This window comes from Trachurus japonicus, chromosome 9 (assembly GCF_045865225.1).
Source record: "Trachurus japonicus isolate A0001 chromosome 9, Traja_1.0".
Taxonomy (NCBI): Eukaryota; Metazoa; Chordata; class Actinopteri; order Carangiformes; family Carangidae; genus Trachurus; species Trachurus japonicus.
In genome coordinates this window covers 5,094,648-5,113,596 of record NC_140915.1, presented here as the reverse complement: position 1 = coordinate 5,113,596, position 18,949 = coordinate 5,094,648, and the positions used below count along the sequence as shown (strand labels likewise).

The following is an 18,949-nucleotide window of genomic DNA, read 5'->3' as shown; positions in this document are numbered from 1 at the left end:
ACAACTTCAATCTGTTTGTCAACAACAATGAAAAGACAAACTCATCAGTGTGTTTCAGTCCCAGTGTGAACTGCTGTTCACTTCAGCTTCAGCTTACAACTAAAACCTGTTGTTTGGTCTTTGTTGAGCTGAAACATTTTTAAATGTTTTAATTTTATGTCAAAAGAACAAGAAACATGTTGATTGTTCAGTCCACACAGACTGATGTGATGTTGTGTTCACTGAGTTAAAAGAACTGAGAGTTCAGAGACACTGTAGTAAAAAAAGCAACAACTCCTTATTCTTCTTTTATTCTTTATTCAGATTGAGGAGCTGCAGTTTGTCAGAGATCAGCTGTTCTTCTCTGGGCTCAGCTCTGAAGTCCAACCCCTCCCACCTGAGACACCTGAGACACCTGGACCTGAGCTGGAACGACGACCTGCAGGATTCAGACCTGAAGGATCTGAGTGGTTTTCTGGAGAGTCCAGACTGTAGACTGGAGACTCTGAGGTCAGACTCTGTTTTATTTCTGTGCTCAGATGAATGTGATGTGAAAGTTGTGTTGACACTGAGCTGCAGACATGAGGCTGATGTTATACTGATCCACACTGAGGGTCGTCATGGTGACGGCTGTTTTCTTCTTCTCTGCTTTTAGTCCAGTCAACTACAGAAACACATGTAATGTGTCAGACAATAACTGATCTATAATCAATAGCTGGTGGCTCCTCCTCTTTCCTGAGGCTCTGTGATGTTTGTAGTGAAACATTCAAAGCCAACATCCCATAATAAGCAGGTGTGTGTTTGCTGGTTTCAGCTCTTTGAAGAAGTTGGAGCAGGTTCAGTCTGTGAAGTCAGTCAGCAGAGTTCAGCCTCACATGTTTGTTGTCATGGCAACAGAGTTCAGCATCACATGTGTGTTGTCATGGCAACAGAGTTCAGCCTCTCATGTTTGTTGTCATGGCAACAGAGTTCAGCCTCACATGTTTGTTGTCATGACAACAGAGTTCAGCCTCACATGTGTGTTGTCATGGCAACAGAGTTCAGCCTCTCATGTTTGTTGTCATGGCAACAGAGTTCAGCCTCTCATGTGTGTTGTCATGACAACGGAGTTCAGCCTCTCATGTGTGTTGTCATGACAACAGAGTTCAGCCTCACATGTTTGTTGTCATGACAACAGAGTTCAGCCTCTCATGTGTGTTGTCATGACAACAGAGTTCAGCCTCTCATGTGTGTTGTCATGACAACAGAGTTCAGCCTCTCATGTGTGTTGTCATGGCAACAGAGTTCAGCCTCTCATGTGTGTTGTCTTTAAAACTTGAGCGTGGTCAGTAAACCTCTGATCAATGTGGCTGCTCAACATGAGTTTGTCTGGATGGAGCCACAGGTGGAGCTGACAGGTGAAGAGGCGGAGTCACTGCGTCTGTGTTGAAGCAGCAGCAGCTTCTCATGAATATTAATGAGCTGTTTTCTCTCTATGTGACTGTTTAACCTGCTTCCTGTTGCTTCAGCTGTTGGACTTTGATTTTCTAAACTTGTTCTTTCTGAAGCTTCTTCAGCTCTGAACAGATGATGAGACACTGAACGCTGTCAACAAGGAGCTTTGTCCTCAACTCACTGCTTTTATTCTTTATTCAGATTGGAGTACTGCAGTTTGTCAGAGATCAGCTGTTCTTCTCTGGTCTCAGCTCTGAAGTCCAACCCCTCCCACCTGAGAGAACTGGACCTGAGTAACGACCTGCAGGATTCAGACCTGAAGGATTCAGACCTGAAGGATCTTCGTGCTCTTGTGGAGAGTCCAGACTGTAGACTGGAGACTGTGAGGTCAGTAGAGGGATGGATCAGTCCATGCTGCTCTCATCTCTGTTGTCATTCTCAGTGTAGATTATGTTGGCAGGTGCTGTAGATGTCCAGGAGTGAGGCACCAATGACCTTTCTTCCTGCACTGCAGGGTTTTTCAGTTGGAGGTGGTTCAGTTTCTAAACCACACAGTGATGCAGCAGGTCAGAGTGTTCTCAGTGTCTCCTCAGTAGAAGGAACACATGATGAGAACCAGGGCTGCTTTTTGAGACAAACTGTTTGTAAAAACGGGCTATACAAATAAAATTGCCTTGCCTTGCCTGGGTTTCATTGGCCAGTGATGTGATGTTGTTAAATGAAAACCAAAGTCCCCCGTATGGAGGATTTGAAGACATGCAGAACAATCACAGAGCCATCACTGCACTACTTATGAAAGAATATATAGTAATAGTAATATATGTCAAATTAACCCTCCTGTTGTTCTTCTGGGTCAAATTGACCCAATCTGTTCCCTTCCTCCATCCTTCCTTCTTTCCACAATCTTTTTTTCCTTCCTTCTTTCCCTTCTTCTTCCTTCCTTGAACGAGTCGGTTCCTTCCCTCCATCTTTCTTTCTTTTCCTTTCCTTCTGTTGACAATCCTTCCTTCCTTCCTTCCTTCCTTCCTTCCTTCCTTCCTTCCTTCCTTCCAACTGGGTCCTTCCTTTTTGACCCAGTTGGCCCAATCTGTCCCCTCCCTCCTTCTATCTTTCCTTCCTTTTTCCCTTCCTTCTTTCCTCCCATCTTTCCCTTTGTCCTTCCTTCCTTCCTTCCTTCCTTCCTTGACCCAGGAGGACAACAGGAGGGTTAAACAGCAGAAGCTGGCCCACAGCCTGTAAAAAACATGTTTTTTATGATCCAAACACAGCAACACTACTCAAATAAACAACTAGACATCAAACTTCATGAAGCACCTCTGTGTGGACCCAGTCGCCACATTTCTGGCTTGTATACTACTGTACATTATGCAAAACACATCAGCTACCGCTCATATGAAAGAGCCGGCTGCAAAGATTGGAACAACACATGCTACACAGAAGCACGGCAGAGAGAGAAGACAAAAACGAGCAATGTAGAGCAATCACAGACACTGCTTGGCCAAAACATGGTTGGACATTTCCTCTAACCTTTGCTGTTTTGCTGTGAAAAGTTTGTTTTATGGGTAAATCCACAATATTTCCAGTTTGAACTTTGACCGGTGTTACATCTAAATCGGTCCGGACGGGCTTTAGGAGCGGGGGAACCTTTGTGAGCTGCACACAACAGCCTGTACGTCACACACAAGGGGGTGGATCGCACTACACGCAGGCGTAGCTCACGGTCGGCCATATTGGAACGGGCAACTGTCTCTGACTCTGGCTGCAGTTACAGTGCAGTAGATAAGTGATCCACTCATCTTCACTAAAAAAAACAATTCATAACTCTGTGAAAAATAAATCAGTATGTAGCTATCAGGGGTGGATTGGCCATAGGGAGTACCTGGAGTTTTCCCGGTGGGCCGGTCACTAATGGGCCGATAGACGGCCGTTTTTTATTTTATTTTTTTTTATTTAAAGGGACAACGAGGAGTTTTGGAAAAGCGAAGCGTTTTCACACTACATTTATGAGCCTCCGTGCACACCGTAAAATTCTTTTGACCGGCGCAAGACGGACTCATGTTTTCATTCATCAATAATTAAAGTCAGAGGTTCAAAGAGGTTCACATACCGTCTAAGTTCCGACCATAAACGGCGATTCAGCTACGTTATTCTCATGACTCGTTGCGAAACTGAAAGTAAAGAAACGCTGGTCGGCTTGACCAGCATCTCCGCCACCACTAATAGTAACAAAATAACCATAGAGACAGAATGATATATTTATCGAAAATGGGCCCATTAACAAGTGTGGGTAGCAGAGATTCATCCACATTAACGTGAGACTTTTTTATAACCGATTAGAAACTCCTCGTTGTCCCTTTAACTTTTTTTTTCGCCATGCCTCACTTTACCTTGGTAACTATTGTAACTCTCCCGGCCCAGGGAGAGAGACATGTGTAACACTAATAGAAAGAGTAGTTATTCTGAGGAATAGTATGACACCAATATCTAAGCTCTAAGTTCAGTTGGAGGATTAATAAGCAAAACACAAGTGTTAAATTTAGACAATAACTGGGTGCATTTATTCACCATAGAGAATAGAAACACTTCTCTCCATAAGGTCTAATTCACCTCTATGTTATGCTTTGACAAAATGGTAAAACCAAATACAGTAGACCAAGTTCAAGTGAAATTAAATGTACCTGTTTACCTCAGAGCTCTGTAAGATATCACAAAATAAAAAAAAACACAATGATTCAATTGGCCAATGTAAATTACTGTACCCGGGTACTGAAAGTAATAAACTTAAATAAAATCACCTCCACTATAAAGTGGGATCTTCCTCAGAAAAGGAAATTAGTTCTTTAGTTCAGTTCCAGTCATTTCAAGTTCAGTTTAGTCAAGTCAAAAGTTTCAATGTCTCCTTCTTAGTTAGTTCAGTCTCAGTTCAGTTATGTAGGGGCCCCCTTTTTATGTTGTTTTGTCAAGTTCTTATCTGGAATCCAGTTGAAGCTGTCCTGTTGTTTCCCGATCCACGGAGTGGCTCCACTTGCAGCTGTAGTAGCGGCCTGGCTGCCGCTCACCCGCTGAACCCACCGCGAGTCGCCGTTGTCTCCTCTCAGAAGTCAACCATAAAAAAAACCCAACCGGAGAATAGTCATCAAAACACACTAGTTAGTTATCCTCCTTAATCTTCTGGCAACACAACGTCGTCCCGAACAACTTTAACCTCTTCTCGGACAGCAAAAACATAAAACTTAACCGATATATCAACATTCACTCCACGCTGCTCACGAAAAGCTGCATTCACACTTGCGTTCATCTTGTTTTCTGTTCACTTCCTCCTTCGTCCTCATTTCTATCGCTGATTTCTGGACCCACTGGTGAGCGTAATACGCCACTTGTGGACATTTATATGCTACTGCATGCACAAATCTCAACACTTAAAACCATATACACTATGTTAAATTTATGGGGGCTACACATGCATCGGCTCGGCCCACAGTGCTCAGCTGCAGACACAGCAGAGAGGTGACGATTGGCCCAGTGGCTTGTCTACCTGGCCCAATGGCCCTATGAGAGGCCACCGAGGCCCAGGAGTCCCACCCACGCATGTTCTAGACCCCCCCTCGTCCAATCACTTTTAATGATGAGGAGTCATGATGAGAGAGAGAGAGAGCGAGAGAGAGAAAAAAACAACACACCAGCGCACGAAAACGGAGAAGAAAAGTAAAAAACGCAAAGGCGGTGCGGAAAAATGAAGGAAAAGTAAAAGAAAAAGAAAAGCTCTAGCAGCACAGACTGCTGAAAGTACAACAAATATGCAGATGTTTGCTGCAGGGGCCGTCTGGCCTGGCCGGGGCTAGAAGCACCGATGCTGCAGCTTCAGCAGCAGGTCCTTCACGTGAGTCTGAAGAGAGTGAAGCTCCCGTTACCAGTGTCCTTATGGTGCAGGAGGAGGCTGAAAAAATAAGTGTTGAGAAGACTCTCCACCATGTGAAGGAGGTAGTGATAACCGTGTTAAGCAGGTATGTGCTTTCCAGAATGGTGTGGATAAACATTCATTAAAATACTGTAAATCGTCCAGAATGGTTTCTAAACTGTCTATGAACTCAACTTGACATAATAAATAGCAAACTATGGATGGTGTGGTGTGTTACAACTAAATCTAGTTATCTAAAGTATTGGAAAACAATAACCATATTCATACTATCCTGATTAATTGATTAGTTGCTTTTATTAAAGTGCCGACATGCACCTTTCTTCGTGCTCACACTCCAATTTGGTCATGAAGGACATTGAGCTAACAACTTAACAAATATGCATGCTTTCCATGTTTTTTTCAGTCAGTCTTTATGGTTTATTGTCCTTTCAACAGTTTAACATTATACAGTTAAAATTAATAAAACACTGATTAACTATTGTCACAATAAAACATCTGCATACATATTACTCATGATGCAGTACACAAATTACAAGTATTTCCTGTCATGCTTCATTGTCTAATGTCTATACATTATGTTGAGCTGTACTGTCTTTCTAAAATAAAATCAATGTCTGTCCATTTTTCAGATCATTATACTATTGTTTTCCATACTTTAGCCAACTAGCCAAAGTTCTGATTGCAGTCTCATTATGAGCATGTATTACGTAACCCCACCCGGATTGTGGGCTGCAGTAAAATTGTCCACCGGTGAACGGTCCACAGTGATGAAAAGGTTGGGAGTGTGCACACTTTTTCTTTGAGGTTGAAAGCATCACAGCCTAAAACACATCTCCTGCTAACCATAATATATTTTTTTCTCAAATTTGAGGAGTGGCCGCCCTCTTTACTGTGGAGATTTTGTGTGTGGTCATGTGACTGCCTGGCTCTGTCTGATTGGTGAAATGGAGTCAAACGTCACCTGAATATTTCCCTCTGACTCTGTTGTGTTTGTTCCTACAGGTTCGGCCTGTTTGACGTGATTGAAGCTTCCAGAGACAAAACCTGTGAGTACTGAACCTCTGTCTCCTCTTCATCAGTCTGACTGGGAAATGAATCTGGGCTCATTTCACCTCCAATAGTTTTATGAATTGCATATTGTTTATACTTTATTTTTTGGCTTGAATACAACAAATGAAAAAAGGACAACCGACAGGGTCATCATAGGCAAGAAGTGATATTTCAATTTCGATGTGTATGCATCTTTCATATCAGAAACTTTCCATTGAAATCATCAATTGTCTTTATTTTCACTGACTATTTCCTGTGGCAAGGAAAGGCAATTTTATTTGTATAGCCCATTTTTACAAACCAAGGTCCACCCAGTCGATGTTGGCTGCAGAGGGTTTGTGGGCAGACAAACAATGAGGCTGGATTAAGAGGAAAGTGTCCTGGGATGCCAGGTGGTGCTGATGAGCCCTCTGGAGGTGTCGGGGGCTAGTCATCAAAACACCAATGAAGGAGGGTGCCCACCTGACAACGTCTATGAAGCCTGCAATCCCCTGCACTCAGATGAGGACCCTCTCCTGCAACGTGTGGAACCCCCCACTCCCATCAGCATGAAGAACAATATACAGTAGTCTTAAGGGATTGTAACACCTAGTCTATCTTTGAACTGAATTGAACTATTGACAGACAGCAGCATGAACCACATGGTCAGGTGGAGTTTATATCTGACATATGATAAAGAGAAGAATAGCAAACACTGATTTCTGAGATGTTCTTTGTTTCTTCTCTTTCAACAGGTGACTCAAAGCTGAAGGTTTTTGGGGATGACACAAAGCCAAAGGTCTCTGAGGATGACTCAAAAGCAAAGGTCTCTGAGGACAAAGTAGAGCTGAAGGACTCTGAGGATGACTCAAAGCTGAAGGTCTCTGAAGATGACTTGAAGCTGAAGAGGTTTGATGAAGACAGCTTGGAGCTTAAGGTGAGAGAAAAACATTGTATCCTGATTTTCCAGGCAGACTTCAGGGCTCAACAGAGGGGGAAAATATTCAGAGAATATCTCCTGTGCTGGTAACAACAATGAGATCTTCAGTGTAGAAACAAACTCATAGTTTAGATAGTTTAGTGGTTTCAGTCGGCACTAGATGAGTTGCATAATAATAATAGTAATCTATTCTATCCATGTTCTTCCACTTATCCGGGGCCTGGTCTCAGTGGTAGCAGGTTAAGTAGAGGGTTCCAGATGTAATGATCTGTCTGTTGATCTCCCACTACATCCTACCTTCACCCATGCACAAGATCCCAAGATACCTCAACTCCTTCACTTGGGGCAGCAACTCACCTCCAAACCAGAGAGAGAAGCAGAGTTTTCTGGCTGAGAACCAAAGCCTCAGATTTGGAGCTCCTGATTCTCATGCCTGTTTTAATCCTTGAGATCCTTCCCATGAATATCATGAACAAGATCGGGACAACTTTGGTTAAGTCCAACTTACACTGCAAATACGTTTGGCTTTCTTCTGAGAATCCAGACACATCTCACTCTTTGCTTGTACATGGACTGAATGGCTTGTAGCAACAAGCGTGTTACCTCATAGTCCTGGAGGACCCCCCACAGAGTGTCCAAGGTACATGGTTGTAAGCCCTTTCCAAGTCCTCAACACACTTGTAGACTAGCTGAACTTGAGGGGATGAAGGGAATACAGAAAACTCACTCTGTCCACTGTGCCTCAGGTCACTCAGGACTGTGGAACAAATCTGTTGGCTTCACTCAACACAATATATTTTTAAATTGTAATAAACCAGCTTACATCGTTTCTCTCTGAATTGCAGCAGTCAAGCTTCAAACCTGAACTGGAAACTAAATCTACACAAGTCTCATACAGGTAAATATGCAATAAACTCAGTCAACACAGTTTTTACCAAAGGACCCTCCTCTTCCTTCACAGCTTCTCCTGAGCCACAGCAGATGTGTCTCTGCAGTGTTGGTCTCATGGTCGACTGTGTGAGGGAACATCAGCTGGATCAGCTCTCAGTCAGCTGAGTCAGGAGGAACACAATGTTTTAGCCAATGTTGAACCTTTTTCATCTCAGGGTCTGAGGTGGTCACTCAGCCTTCTGTGTCCCACAGGTTCAGGTGTCCTGGTCCAGGCCAGTTCCAGTGTTCTTCAACTGGACTGGTGTTTGTTGTGGCTCAGGAGGCGGAGCTGCTCTACAGGACTGTCCAATGGGATGAGAGCCTCCTCCACTCAGTTGGCAAGATGGCTGCAGGACCGCTGTTCAACATCCAGTGTCCTGAGGATGCCGTCCGCCAGCTCCACCTCCCACATTGTGAAACAAAGGACGGTGAGCAAGTGATTGTGTTTGTTAGAACAATGGTGGAGAACTAATGATGGACCATCCAATTTATGTGTACATTCATGTGCACTGTCCTTCACCAGCCTCCTGATTAATTTCCTGATGTTGATAACAGTGACTGAAATGATCACTGCTGTTGTAACCAGGTTGTTGTCTCTGTGTTTCCACAGCTCTGCTCTGTGACGGTCTGCTGTCTGTCGCCCACATCACTGATGATGGAATGAGCTTCATCGAGCCACTGGAGGTCACAGACACTCATGTGATCATCTCAGTTCCTCATCTTTCTGCCTTTGGCCTGCTTAGCTGGTTGTGGAACAACAAGGAATCAGTTCACAGTCAAATTCTGCTGTTCCAACAACCAAACTTCGCAGAACTGAAGCAAAGCCTCAATGTGCATCTGCTGCCTAATAACGTCCCTCTGGAAGAGGTAAGGCTACAGACTGAAGTGTTAGAGATTCACTCTGCTTCACTTTCCAAATTCATCACTAACAGACCTGATGTCGTGAACTAACACCCATGTCTCAGTGTCTCCTTGACACCACTTCAGCAAGTCTTACACAATCATTCAAAGATCAGTGTGACTTCAGAAAGGACTCTCTCAGTCCTGTAGGTCCAGCCCAGTAGAACCAATCTGTCTGTTCAGGCTCAGGCCCAACCCAATGAAATGATCTGATTGTTTTCCAGGTGACGGCAAAGCATGACGACTGTGTGTTCATCAAGATGCCTTCTGAAAGCACACTCGTCAAAAATAAAACTTACACAGTTCAATGTCCACATGCCGACATAGTCCAGCCTGAGGTGAGTGTTTCAGACTAAAGCTGACATGATTCCTCAAGCTGCTGTCACTCACTTGGAGACACTGACGCACATTCTGCTGCTTTTCAGAAAAAAGACTTTCTCCCGAACTATGGACCAAATTACCACCCAACGTTTCAGATCATCCTGCCTTCAAGCACTAAGATTACCAACGTAGAGGTCCAAGACGAAACCAAGACAGCTGTGTGGAAGTGTCAAGTCCCTCTGCCAGGTAAAAGTCTTCATCCGCCTGATGTCAACCTGACTGATGAGTGGTGTCTTTGTTCTTATTGGGCCACAGATCATCTTCTGTTTATTCTGTGGTCTATTCTTGTTGACAAGTGAAAGTCAAACGAGTGGGAAACTGTTCAGAGTAGGACCAAGGAGATTCATGAAGGCGCTGAAAGGACCTTCAATAAAATAAGGACTAAAAATATTTATGCTCAGTCCTCCATCAGGTCCTGAATCAGTCGTCTTTGTTCTCCTTCAGGTGTTGCTCAGAAACTTCACCTTTTTTTCTTTAAGTATAGTATAGTATATAGGCCACCAGATTTAGATTCAAACCATGGCCAGCTGCAGTGAGGACTGTAGCCTCTGCCTATGGGGCACCTGCTACTGAGCTGTACGGTGCCCCACACTTCACATGTCTTCGTCCCAGAGTCAGAGCTTGTCACCTTAAAATCATTGGAGCTGAATTGGAGCTATCCTACACTTGTTATTGAATTTGCCTCTCAAGCACAGATGTACTTTTTGAACACAAGTATCTTTCTTGTTCACCTTCCAGGTCCTCGTCCAGAACCAACTCCAAGTGTCTCCGCTCCTTCTCCAAGTGTCCTAGCTCCCACTACAAGTGTCTCAGCTCCTACTCCAAGTGTCTCCACTCCTTCTCCAAGTGTCTCAGCTCCCACTCCAAGTGTCTCAGAGGAAGAGAGGCTGTGGTCTGCTCGGACTGAGTTCATTCAGCGAGTGTCTGAAGAGAATCTTAAATGTCTGCTGGATAAACTCCTGGACCGTAGGGTAGTAACTGACCCTGAAATGGAGTCTGTTGCTGCGATAGCAAACAGGGCAGACCAAGCTCGAAAGGTGATTGACACCGTACGAAAAAAAGGAGAAGCAGCTTGTTCAGCTCTGATCAGAGTTCTGTGTGAGGTGGATCCCTGCCTGTCAACACAGCTGAAGCTGAGCTAGAAACAGTCTGTCAGCTGTTTGTGTCTGATACCAGAAGAAACTAGAAAAAGAAAGCATTTCCTGCAGAAAATGCGTGTGAATGCTGTAAGCAGCTGAACGCTATTGCTGAAGCAATGCTGAATAAGCTGAAGAAATCATTGAAACAAAGTTGAATTAGCTGAAGAACTGTTGAAAAAGTCTAACGTTGAAGCTGAAACATATAACTTGAAGATTAATGCCTTTTTAAGGACAAAAAGCAGTAGAAATGTAAAAAAAAAAAAAAAAAGGAGAAGAAAATGTTAAAATCCTGCATGTTGAAGATGTTAAACAGTTGAAGAGTTGAAATCTGCAGCTAGCCACAGAAAGGAAAACTGATGAACCAGCAGTAACATAGCTGAAGCAACAAGTGAGAATAGATTAAAAAGAAGGAACATGTAAGCAGGAAGCTGATTGACATGACGTGATGGAAAAAATCCTGAATTGTTTAGGTTTAAGTGTAATAAATGTGTGTTTAGTCTAAAAGCAGTAGAAATGTTGAAAAGGCAGAGGAATGTGTTGGAAAATCCTGCATTATTAAGTCTAACAGTTGAGGAGTCTGCAGTCAGCTGCAAAAAGCACTGCTACAGAAAACAGATAAACAAGTGCTAACATGGCTAAAGTAATAAGTGAAAATAGATTAACAAATGGAACCTGTAAGAAGGAGGTTTATTTTGTATGAAATGATTGGAAATTATTTAAATTGTTGAAGATTAGCATAAAGAAATTGAAAAGCTGAAGTCTACTCAAATATATTTAAACATGACAGCATGAATACATTGTTGGACTATTACTAATATAGATTAAACAATATCTAGGTGGTTGGAAATTATTTGAATTGTTGAAGATTGTGGTGAAAGAAAAATTAACATTTTAAGTACACTCAAATTACTCTAATAAAAATTATATGTGTGTTGGATATGTGTGTATGGTCAGTGTGTGTCCGTGTGTGTGTGTGTGTGTGTGTGTGTGTTGGATATGTGTGTATGGTCAGTGTGTGTCCATTTGTGTGTGTGACCGACAGACAGTCAAATAGAGAGAATGTGTGTGCGTTGCCATGGTGACGTTGCCATGGTGAGGTTACCATGGTGAGGTTGCCATGTTGAGGTTACCATGTAACTGTTGGCTGGTGGCTTTAAGGTATGGTGGCAGCTTTAACCATAGGCTTTAACTGCTCTGTGACACCCTCAAACAGATCTAATGTACGACAAATCTGTACTTAGTACGAGCAAAAGGTTTACATTTTCCGAACCATAAGACCTTGCTGAACGCGTCCATGTCACTTTGGTGTTTCTAGAGTAAAAATTGTTGATTGGGTCGCAGGTTGGAAACTTTGGGACGTTTAGAAAATCAGCGCCAACTTTTGAATGGGAGTCAATGAGAGGAGAGAGGGAACTGGCTGCACTCGGAGGCTCCCAGTTTAAATTGTGTTCGTCTCTCTGGTTTTTTGAGCACATGAAGAGATCGAGGATGAGCTTGTCTACAAGCATGCCCGAAATTATGTGTGTAGAGTGTAATCTGTGGCCGTGCTGACAGGATAGAGAAAAATGTGAGAGGATTTTTAGACCCTCTGTCACTCTACCAACTGCCAACGTCCGAACATTCCGTCCCATTGACTTTCATGTTAAATCTGAATTTTGTCAGAAATTTTAATGATTTTAAAACTATACATATATCTGAAACTGTTGAAGATATCAATAAGCTGAGATATAGCTGAATAGTTGAAAGGTTTGTGAACAGTTTAAAAGTTGAATGAAGTCTGTAGCTGAAAGTATGCTGAAGCTATTAGAGGCTGAATGAAGCAGAAGATTTGAAGAGTTTGAAGACTGTTTCAATGTATTCCTATGGGAGAAAAATTGCAGAAAAAGTTAAATATTTTAAAAAGTATAAATAGTTGAAAAGATAAAAATCATAGCCTAAATGTCCTGAAAAAGCCGCACGTTTTGATATATGAATTGTTAAAATGGCACAAAGTATGAAGGACTAGTTAAACAGCGAAAAACGGCAGAAGAACCCAGAATAATAAGAATAAAGATTTGAATAACAATACTGTGAATGCTTCCAGCATTCACACTAACTAAACGTAATTTATCGGCTCCACTTACCACTGTCTCCTACAAGGGCTCCTCTTTCTTTTCCTTCGGCTTCATTTGAAACTTCCTGAATGATAACTTGGTGCATCATGTTGACGTTAGATGGGATCATGGGAATGACACGGGGCCCCTTTAAGGAGGTTTCCTACTGAGATGTCATTGCAAATCACCTGTTGTTGTCAGAGGTAGTAATGTGCTACATTTACTTGAGTATATTTGTGAAGAAGAAGCAGTACTTTTATTACGTTACATTGAGCTACATCCTGCTTGCTACTTATTTTTATTCATCCAGTGCGCGATCTGTTTGTTTGGTTTTGACAAAGATACCTCCAACAGAGGCTCTATCACATGACTGCGGTTCACCAATCAAATGTAGCCACTAGCGACGTTTGACTTCGTTTCACCAAGCAGACAGACCCAGGCACAGGCACGTGCACACATAAGGTTTGTTTAGCTAACTGCTTGTTAAGAGTTAAGCCCCACCCCATCCTCTGTCTAACATCACCTGAATGTAGTGAACAACAACAGCAACAGGAGGAATCACTCACTCAGCTTGATTTCACTGACTATTTGAATTTGTTTCCAGATATTGAGTTACTGGTAATTGTGACTTTGCTGTTGTAAATATTGCTGCTGTTCTGAAATATGCACAGTAGCAGTCACAGTAGTCATTCCTTGGTTTTGTGTGTGTAGCCTGTAGGCTTAGCCTACTTCTATTTTGCACTTGCACTCGCATGATTTTTTTTTCTGCAATGTTAATGTGCACCCAATACCATATTAGCCTTAGCCTACCAGTTCAGAAGTCATGACTGTTTCGGGAAGTTGGGAAATTGGTCCAGCGTGCTGACTGCAGTCCTGAAGGCGTGCAGGCTTTCTCTACCGAATAAATAGTAACTGTAATTTATTTTTATTTATTTATTTTGATATTAAGGCCTGAAAAAATTGTACATAGGTACTGCCCTTTTCTGATGTTGAGCCCCTGCCCCTCTATAGTCATGTGCACGTCCCTGCCCAGGCAGCCACACTGACCACACCACGGTAAACACAGACGGCTACTCCACCTCAAGTGTGAAGAAACAGACTGTGGTTAGCAGATGTGTTCTGGCTGTGAACAGGATGACGTCAGCGCTGTTATATCACGGATAATGACCGACGAGGTGAACACTGATCAGGAATTAATGGACGACGTGGAGACGTGAACCGTCCGATGCGAAGTGTGACACACACACACACACACACACACACACACAGACAGATAGATATACCCACATGCACAGTATATGGACAGTTCATAGACCTCTGTATGTAAATCAGTTGTTGTGGCTGAATTTGCCTTAATTTATGTTACTTTGTAAAAATTGAATTTATTGCCTTAGTTGTTAAGTTTTGTTCTTTGGCAATATCTGAATGTGTTCATTGTTATTTTATATTTTTGTGTATTTGATTACATTCATGCACTGATTTTTAAATGAATAAAAAAGAGGTTACTCAGCAGTTACTCAGTACTTGAGTAGTTTTTTCACCAAGTACTTTCTTACTCTTACTCAAGTAAATATTTGGATGGCTACTTTTTACTTTTACTTGAGTAATATTATTCTAAAGGAACAATACTCTTACTTGAGTTAAATCTTTGGCTACACTACCCACCTGAGCAGGGGTTAATTTGAGCCGGATCCTGCTGGAACAAGATCCGGCACCTCTTAATTTTGGCCTCCCTGTGTTCCGGTACTTATTTGGGCAGATCCGGTACCTCTCATTAAAAAAAAATGTTTTAAAACTGTTTTTAAAAAATATAATATGTATATATTAATTTACAGAACAAATCCCCATAAATCCATGTTGTTTATTAAGATTTAAAGTCATTTGAAAGAGTCGGAGATCTGTTGAAGTTGACGCACTGACCGGGCCGTATATAGTTTCGCTTTTACCACGCGCGCACTGCTGCACTCGTCCTTTCCTCTCTCCCCCCTCTCTGTCTTTTTCTGTGTGTGTGCGTGTACTTGCGTGTGTGCGCGTGTGTGCGTGCCAATAACGGCGAAAGAGCGTTATGCGGAGATGAATGAACAGAACGATATTGCCGAAAAATGTATTCGTGGCGGACGTAATTTATTTGAAACTGTGGGCAACACTGGCCGGAGCAACAGGCTGGACCCTGGCATCAGCCCGCTGACAGCAGGGAGATTCAGAAGAAGAGGAGGGCGCAGTGGAGAGTAGTGTGGGACGTCCAGCGACAGGTCAGGGATGGGATGCACAACTGTTTGGACAGCAGCTCAGTTCAAGGTGAAGCAGACTTACTATCCCTGGCTTCTTATGGAAAATTCAGGTTTTGCTGCACAACTGAACTGAGCATACTGTCTATTAATAGGTCGCCGTGCCAGTCTTTGAATAATAGGAAGATTTGTGTGATTTTTTATAAGCTCTTTTTTTTTTTTTACAAGTTAGACCTGTTGAGAAAATTCCTGACTGTAAAGCACCGCCTGTGGTGATGTGGGCATTTGCCTGTGCGTAAAATAATGTCAAGTAAACGTCATAACATGGATAGCCTATTATTTGAAATTGAGGCTTGTGTCCCACAGCATGGCATGTCCGCCCCTCCCCGACGTGCGCCGCATACGTTCCGGGACCTCTGCCCATCTCGTCATCCCCGAGCTGTCATGTGTACTTTGCGTTCCGGCACCTTATGATTTACAAATTAAGCACTGCACCTGAGTAAAAAAAAAAACTGTGGGTACCAACCATATTTTGAGTAAAAAAGGGGCGCCCTAACGCCTTGGGCCTTTCCTGTTCACCGTAAGGCAAGGCAAGGCAAGGCAATTTTATTATAGCCCGTTTTTACAAACAGTTTGTCTCAAAGGGCTTCACATAGCATCATAACAACATCCTCTGCCCTTAGACCCCACATCGACTGAGGAAAAACTCAGTAACACAAGAATTATTGCTAATTGCATTTTCGCTGTAAAATGGGAGTACTTGTACAACTGGTGGCCCGGTGAGAAGGTTTTTCCACTGGTATTCAAATACACATTTTTTGGTGTAATGAAAGATGACTGAAGAAGTCAAGTGAACATCCTCTCACATAAGAGACAATGCCCTTTGAGGTGTCCATTATCAGTAATTAATGGGATCCGTGTCGGACGGTTGCTTTTGTGAAGTCCATTAATTACTGATAATCTGACACCTCCAAGGGCATTATCCCGCTTACACCATGGTTACTTACGAAAGAAAGAAATATTATGTAGCCCTCCCACTCAACACCAATTTGTTACAGAATTGTCATGAAATACCCCTTTACACCTGTTAATTTTATTTATTTATTTATTTATTTGGTTCATTTCGGGCATGTCAATTAGTCATCATCATCACACATCATCTCAATCCAATTAATACAATACACATGACCGAAAGGGAAAGCGGGAGAAGCAAAAGCTTATCTAGTCCCGCCCCCAATACTCACATATTCATTTTTTCTGCATGTTACATTTTTGACATAACATTCTTCCAGTATTTTCAAAATTTAACAATTTAACAATTTGACATGACAATATAGGTATAAATAATACCTTCAGCATGGGAGGCAAATTGAAGGGAGTCTACAAAAATATGAAATTTGGTATGTGTCTACTTTACCTAGAGAACATGACTCTGCCTAGGGTGCAGAGAGGCCTGGTTAGCTGATTTTATAGCTATATTGTTTATGTGAGCCTTACAAACTCCCATGCATACATTTATATTAACACATCATAGCCCTACCATAACCACATCTGTCAGATATAAATAAACATTTCAACTCCTAATACACATTGCAACACATGAAATGTTTATTAACACACTAAAATAATAATACCCGGGGTTTTGTAAAACTCAGTTATGGTACCATGTCGTTGGCGCGCATGTTGGAGCTCATTTGAATCCTCGTGAAAAGTGTTTTCTCAGTACTCACAGATCCTTGGAAATTCAGAAACGGTTAGCAGCAGGTTCCTCAAACCCTCTGCTCAGAGGAGAAGTGTGAGATGAGATGGAGAACCCAGTCCTGGAGACACGTCCGTGTGCAACAGCAGGTTTCCTGGCGGCAGCATGAAGTCCTGAGCATCCCTCTACAGCAGCAGCGTGCGTGGCTGCAGGCTGGCAGGCAGGCGTGTAGGCACACTATGCAGAAATTCACAAAACTAATAAACTCTACTATTCATTCCCATAAACATATTCATATTGTCACCAGTTCACATAATGTCTATACTCACTCAGAAATCCCGGCGCAATGTATTCTCCCACACAAACACAGTCCCCTTCTTCTCCCGGCTAGCGGTGACGAGGCTAACTAGCACTGATACACAACAGAAAATGGCGTCGCCGACCTCTACTATAATTTCTGGCTGAAACAGCTCCAAACACGGCTCACTCTTACATTTTGTACCTGATACCACACAGATAAAACCCTCCGTCTTTTAGTTTCAGTAGAAATAATAACTTTTAAACGCTTACAAGTAGCTCTTCACATTGTCGTTCTTTCTTTTCCTCGTTTTCCTCCCGACATTAGCCTGAGCCTCGTCTCGTTCTTTCTTTTTACTCCCACCCCCTTCTCAGGTAGTTAGGTAGTTGACGCTCATCTCTGACTGGCACTGATTGGCTAATAAAAGATTGACACCTAGTTACCCAAATAAACAGAGGAAACGACATGAGATGTTCAAAAACCACTAAGAGCATAGGAAATTTCTGTATTATCCCAAATAAAGTACCACATAAACATTTCTTCACATTAATGATAACTTCTTTCACAACATCAGTAATTTAACTGACAATATTTCAAAATATATCTGTATATTCGTTAACCAAACACATATTTAAATAAACAAGATATTAACATTTTTACCAGGGCACTACAATTAAATTATTAAAACTTTACTATCTCTCATCAGCGATAAAAAGGAGACTTCATATTTAAAAAGTCTCCGTTGTCATGGTTACCAACTAGCGTTCGAGCCAGCGCTGTAATATTTATGGTGCGTTCCAGGCAACCCGTAACTCGTGTTTTTTCCTATGGTTACCCGTTAGAACGTACAGTCAAACTCGTAACTTCCCACCTGTGAACTCGTACTAGATCGATCTACTCCCAGTTCCCAGTTAGTAACTCGTAACTTGCCTGGAACGCTACAAACTCGTAACTGGTGACTTGAAGTCGTGACTTACGGGTTAAAAAGCCTGCCTGGAACGCACCATTAGAACCGTCATCAGGCAATTTGACCGTAACGTCTTTGTGGGTGTCCCATGATCACTTTTAAATGGACACCCCGCAGCCAATCAGGATCGAGTATTCACCCAGACCATGGTATAAACTAAGTTATAATCTGCCAGCGGACCAGACACAGTGTGCTGCTTGAGGGGGGAGAAGTATGTCTGGCTTCTTGTTGCTAAATGTCTCTCAATTACTTTCTTTTGTTATTTTAATAATAATAATAACAACTTTGGTAAAAACAACTGTGATTTTCTTACCCTCACAATTAGACATCTCAGTAATTGCTTGCGTGTGCGTGAGCGTAGTTTTTTTTCTTTTTCTTTTTGGGCACCTGCTCCTCCAAAGGTTTTATAGCCTACTTTGGAGTTGTGACAAAGCTTAAACATTATTTTGACTGCCCTTTAATTTTATTTTCAAATTGTTTGTTGTTTTTGTTTTTTGTTGTTGCTTCCATCTCCGTGTTCATGGCGCCGTGGTTCTGGTCTGGACCGGTGATCATGTGTACATATCCAGTGTTTCCAGTTTCAGACCAGTGAGTCCTGCTGTGGGCGGGGCCAGGGGAGTCCTGGACCACTTCAACACACACTCTGGTTTCTAACTGTGTCCACGTCTGTCTGATGGGGAGGGATCAGTGTGACGTTACTCTTTGCTGTCCTCTGATTGGTCGACAGCTGCCTTCTTTGACTGTGATGTTTGATTTATGGACGAAACCCCTCCCTCACTGCAAAACATCTGACTTACAGGTTTTCAGGCATCTTGTTGCTTGTTCATCATTTAATAACCTGCACGCTGCGTCTGCACCGAAGCCATGTTTTTCTTTTTTAACAAAGGAAGGATTTGTTTGTTTCTTGTTTTTTTTTTTTCTTTCTTCACTTTAATGCAAAGATTTTATCAAGTGTCCAGGGACCAAAGGGTCAGAAAACTCAACAGGAAGTCACTGGACTTATTAAGAAAACT

General features: G+C 42.4%; 2 protein-coding genes across 2 annotated transcripts in view; both read left to right on the top strand.

The window, feature by feature from the left end:
- Positions 1 to 18,949, top strand: part of LOC146980746 (uncharacterized) — a 284,820-nt gene that overhangs the window by 15,351 nt on the left and 250,520 nt on the right. The window contains exons 6-7 of the mRNA XM_085787994.1: positions 304 to 489; positions 1,615 to 1,800. Coding sequence (XP_085644120.1) covers positions 304 to 489; positions 1,615 to 1,800 — 372 coding nt within the window. The remainder of the gene's footprint in view (positions 1 to 303; positions 490 to 1,614; positions 1,801 to 18,949) is intronic.
- On the top strand, positions 8,049 to 10,419 carry LOC146980756 (NACHT, LRR and PYD domains-containing protein 1-like). The gene is made up of 6 exons (XM_085787932.1): positions 8,049 to 8,199; positions 8,445 to 8,659; positions 8,842 to 9,098; positions 9,356 to 9,469; positions 9,557 to 9,741; positions 10,251 to 10,419. Exons 2-6 carry the CDS (start codon positions 8,575 to 8,577, stop codon positions 10,417 to 10,419), a joined length of 810 nt encoding a protein of 269 aa, XP_085644058.1. The 5' UTR covers positions 8,049 to 8,199; positions 8,445 to 8,574.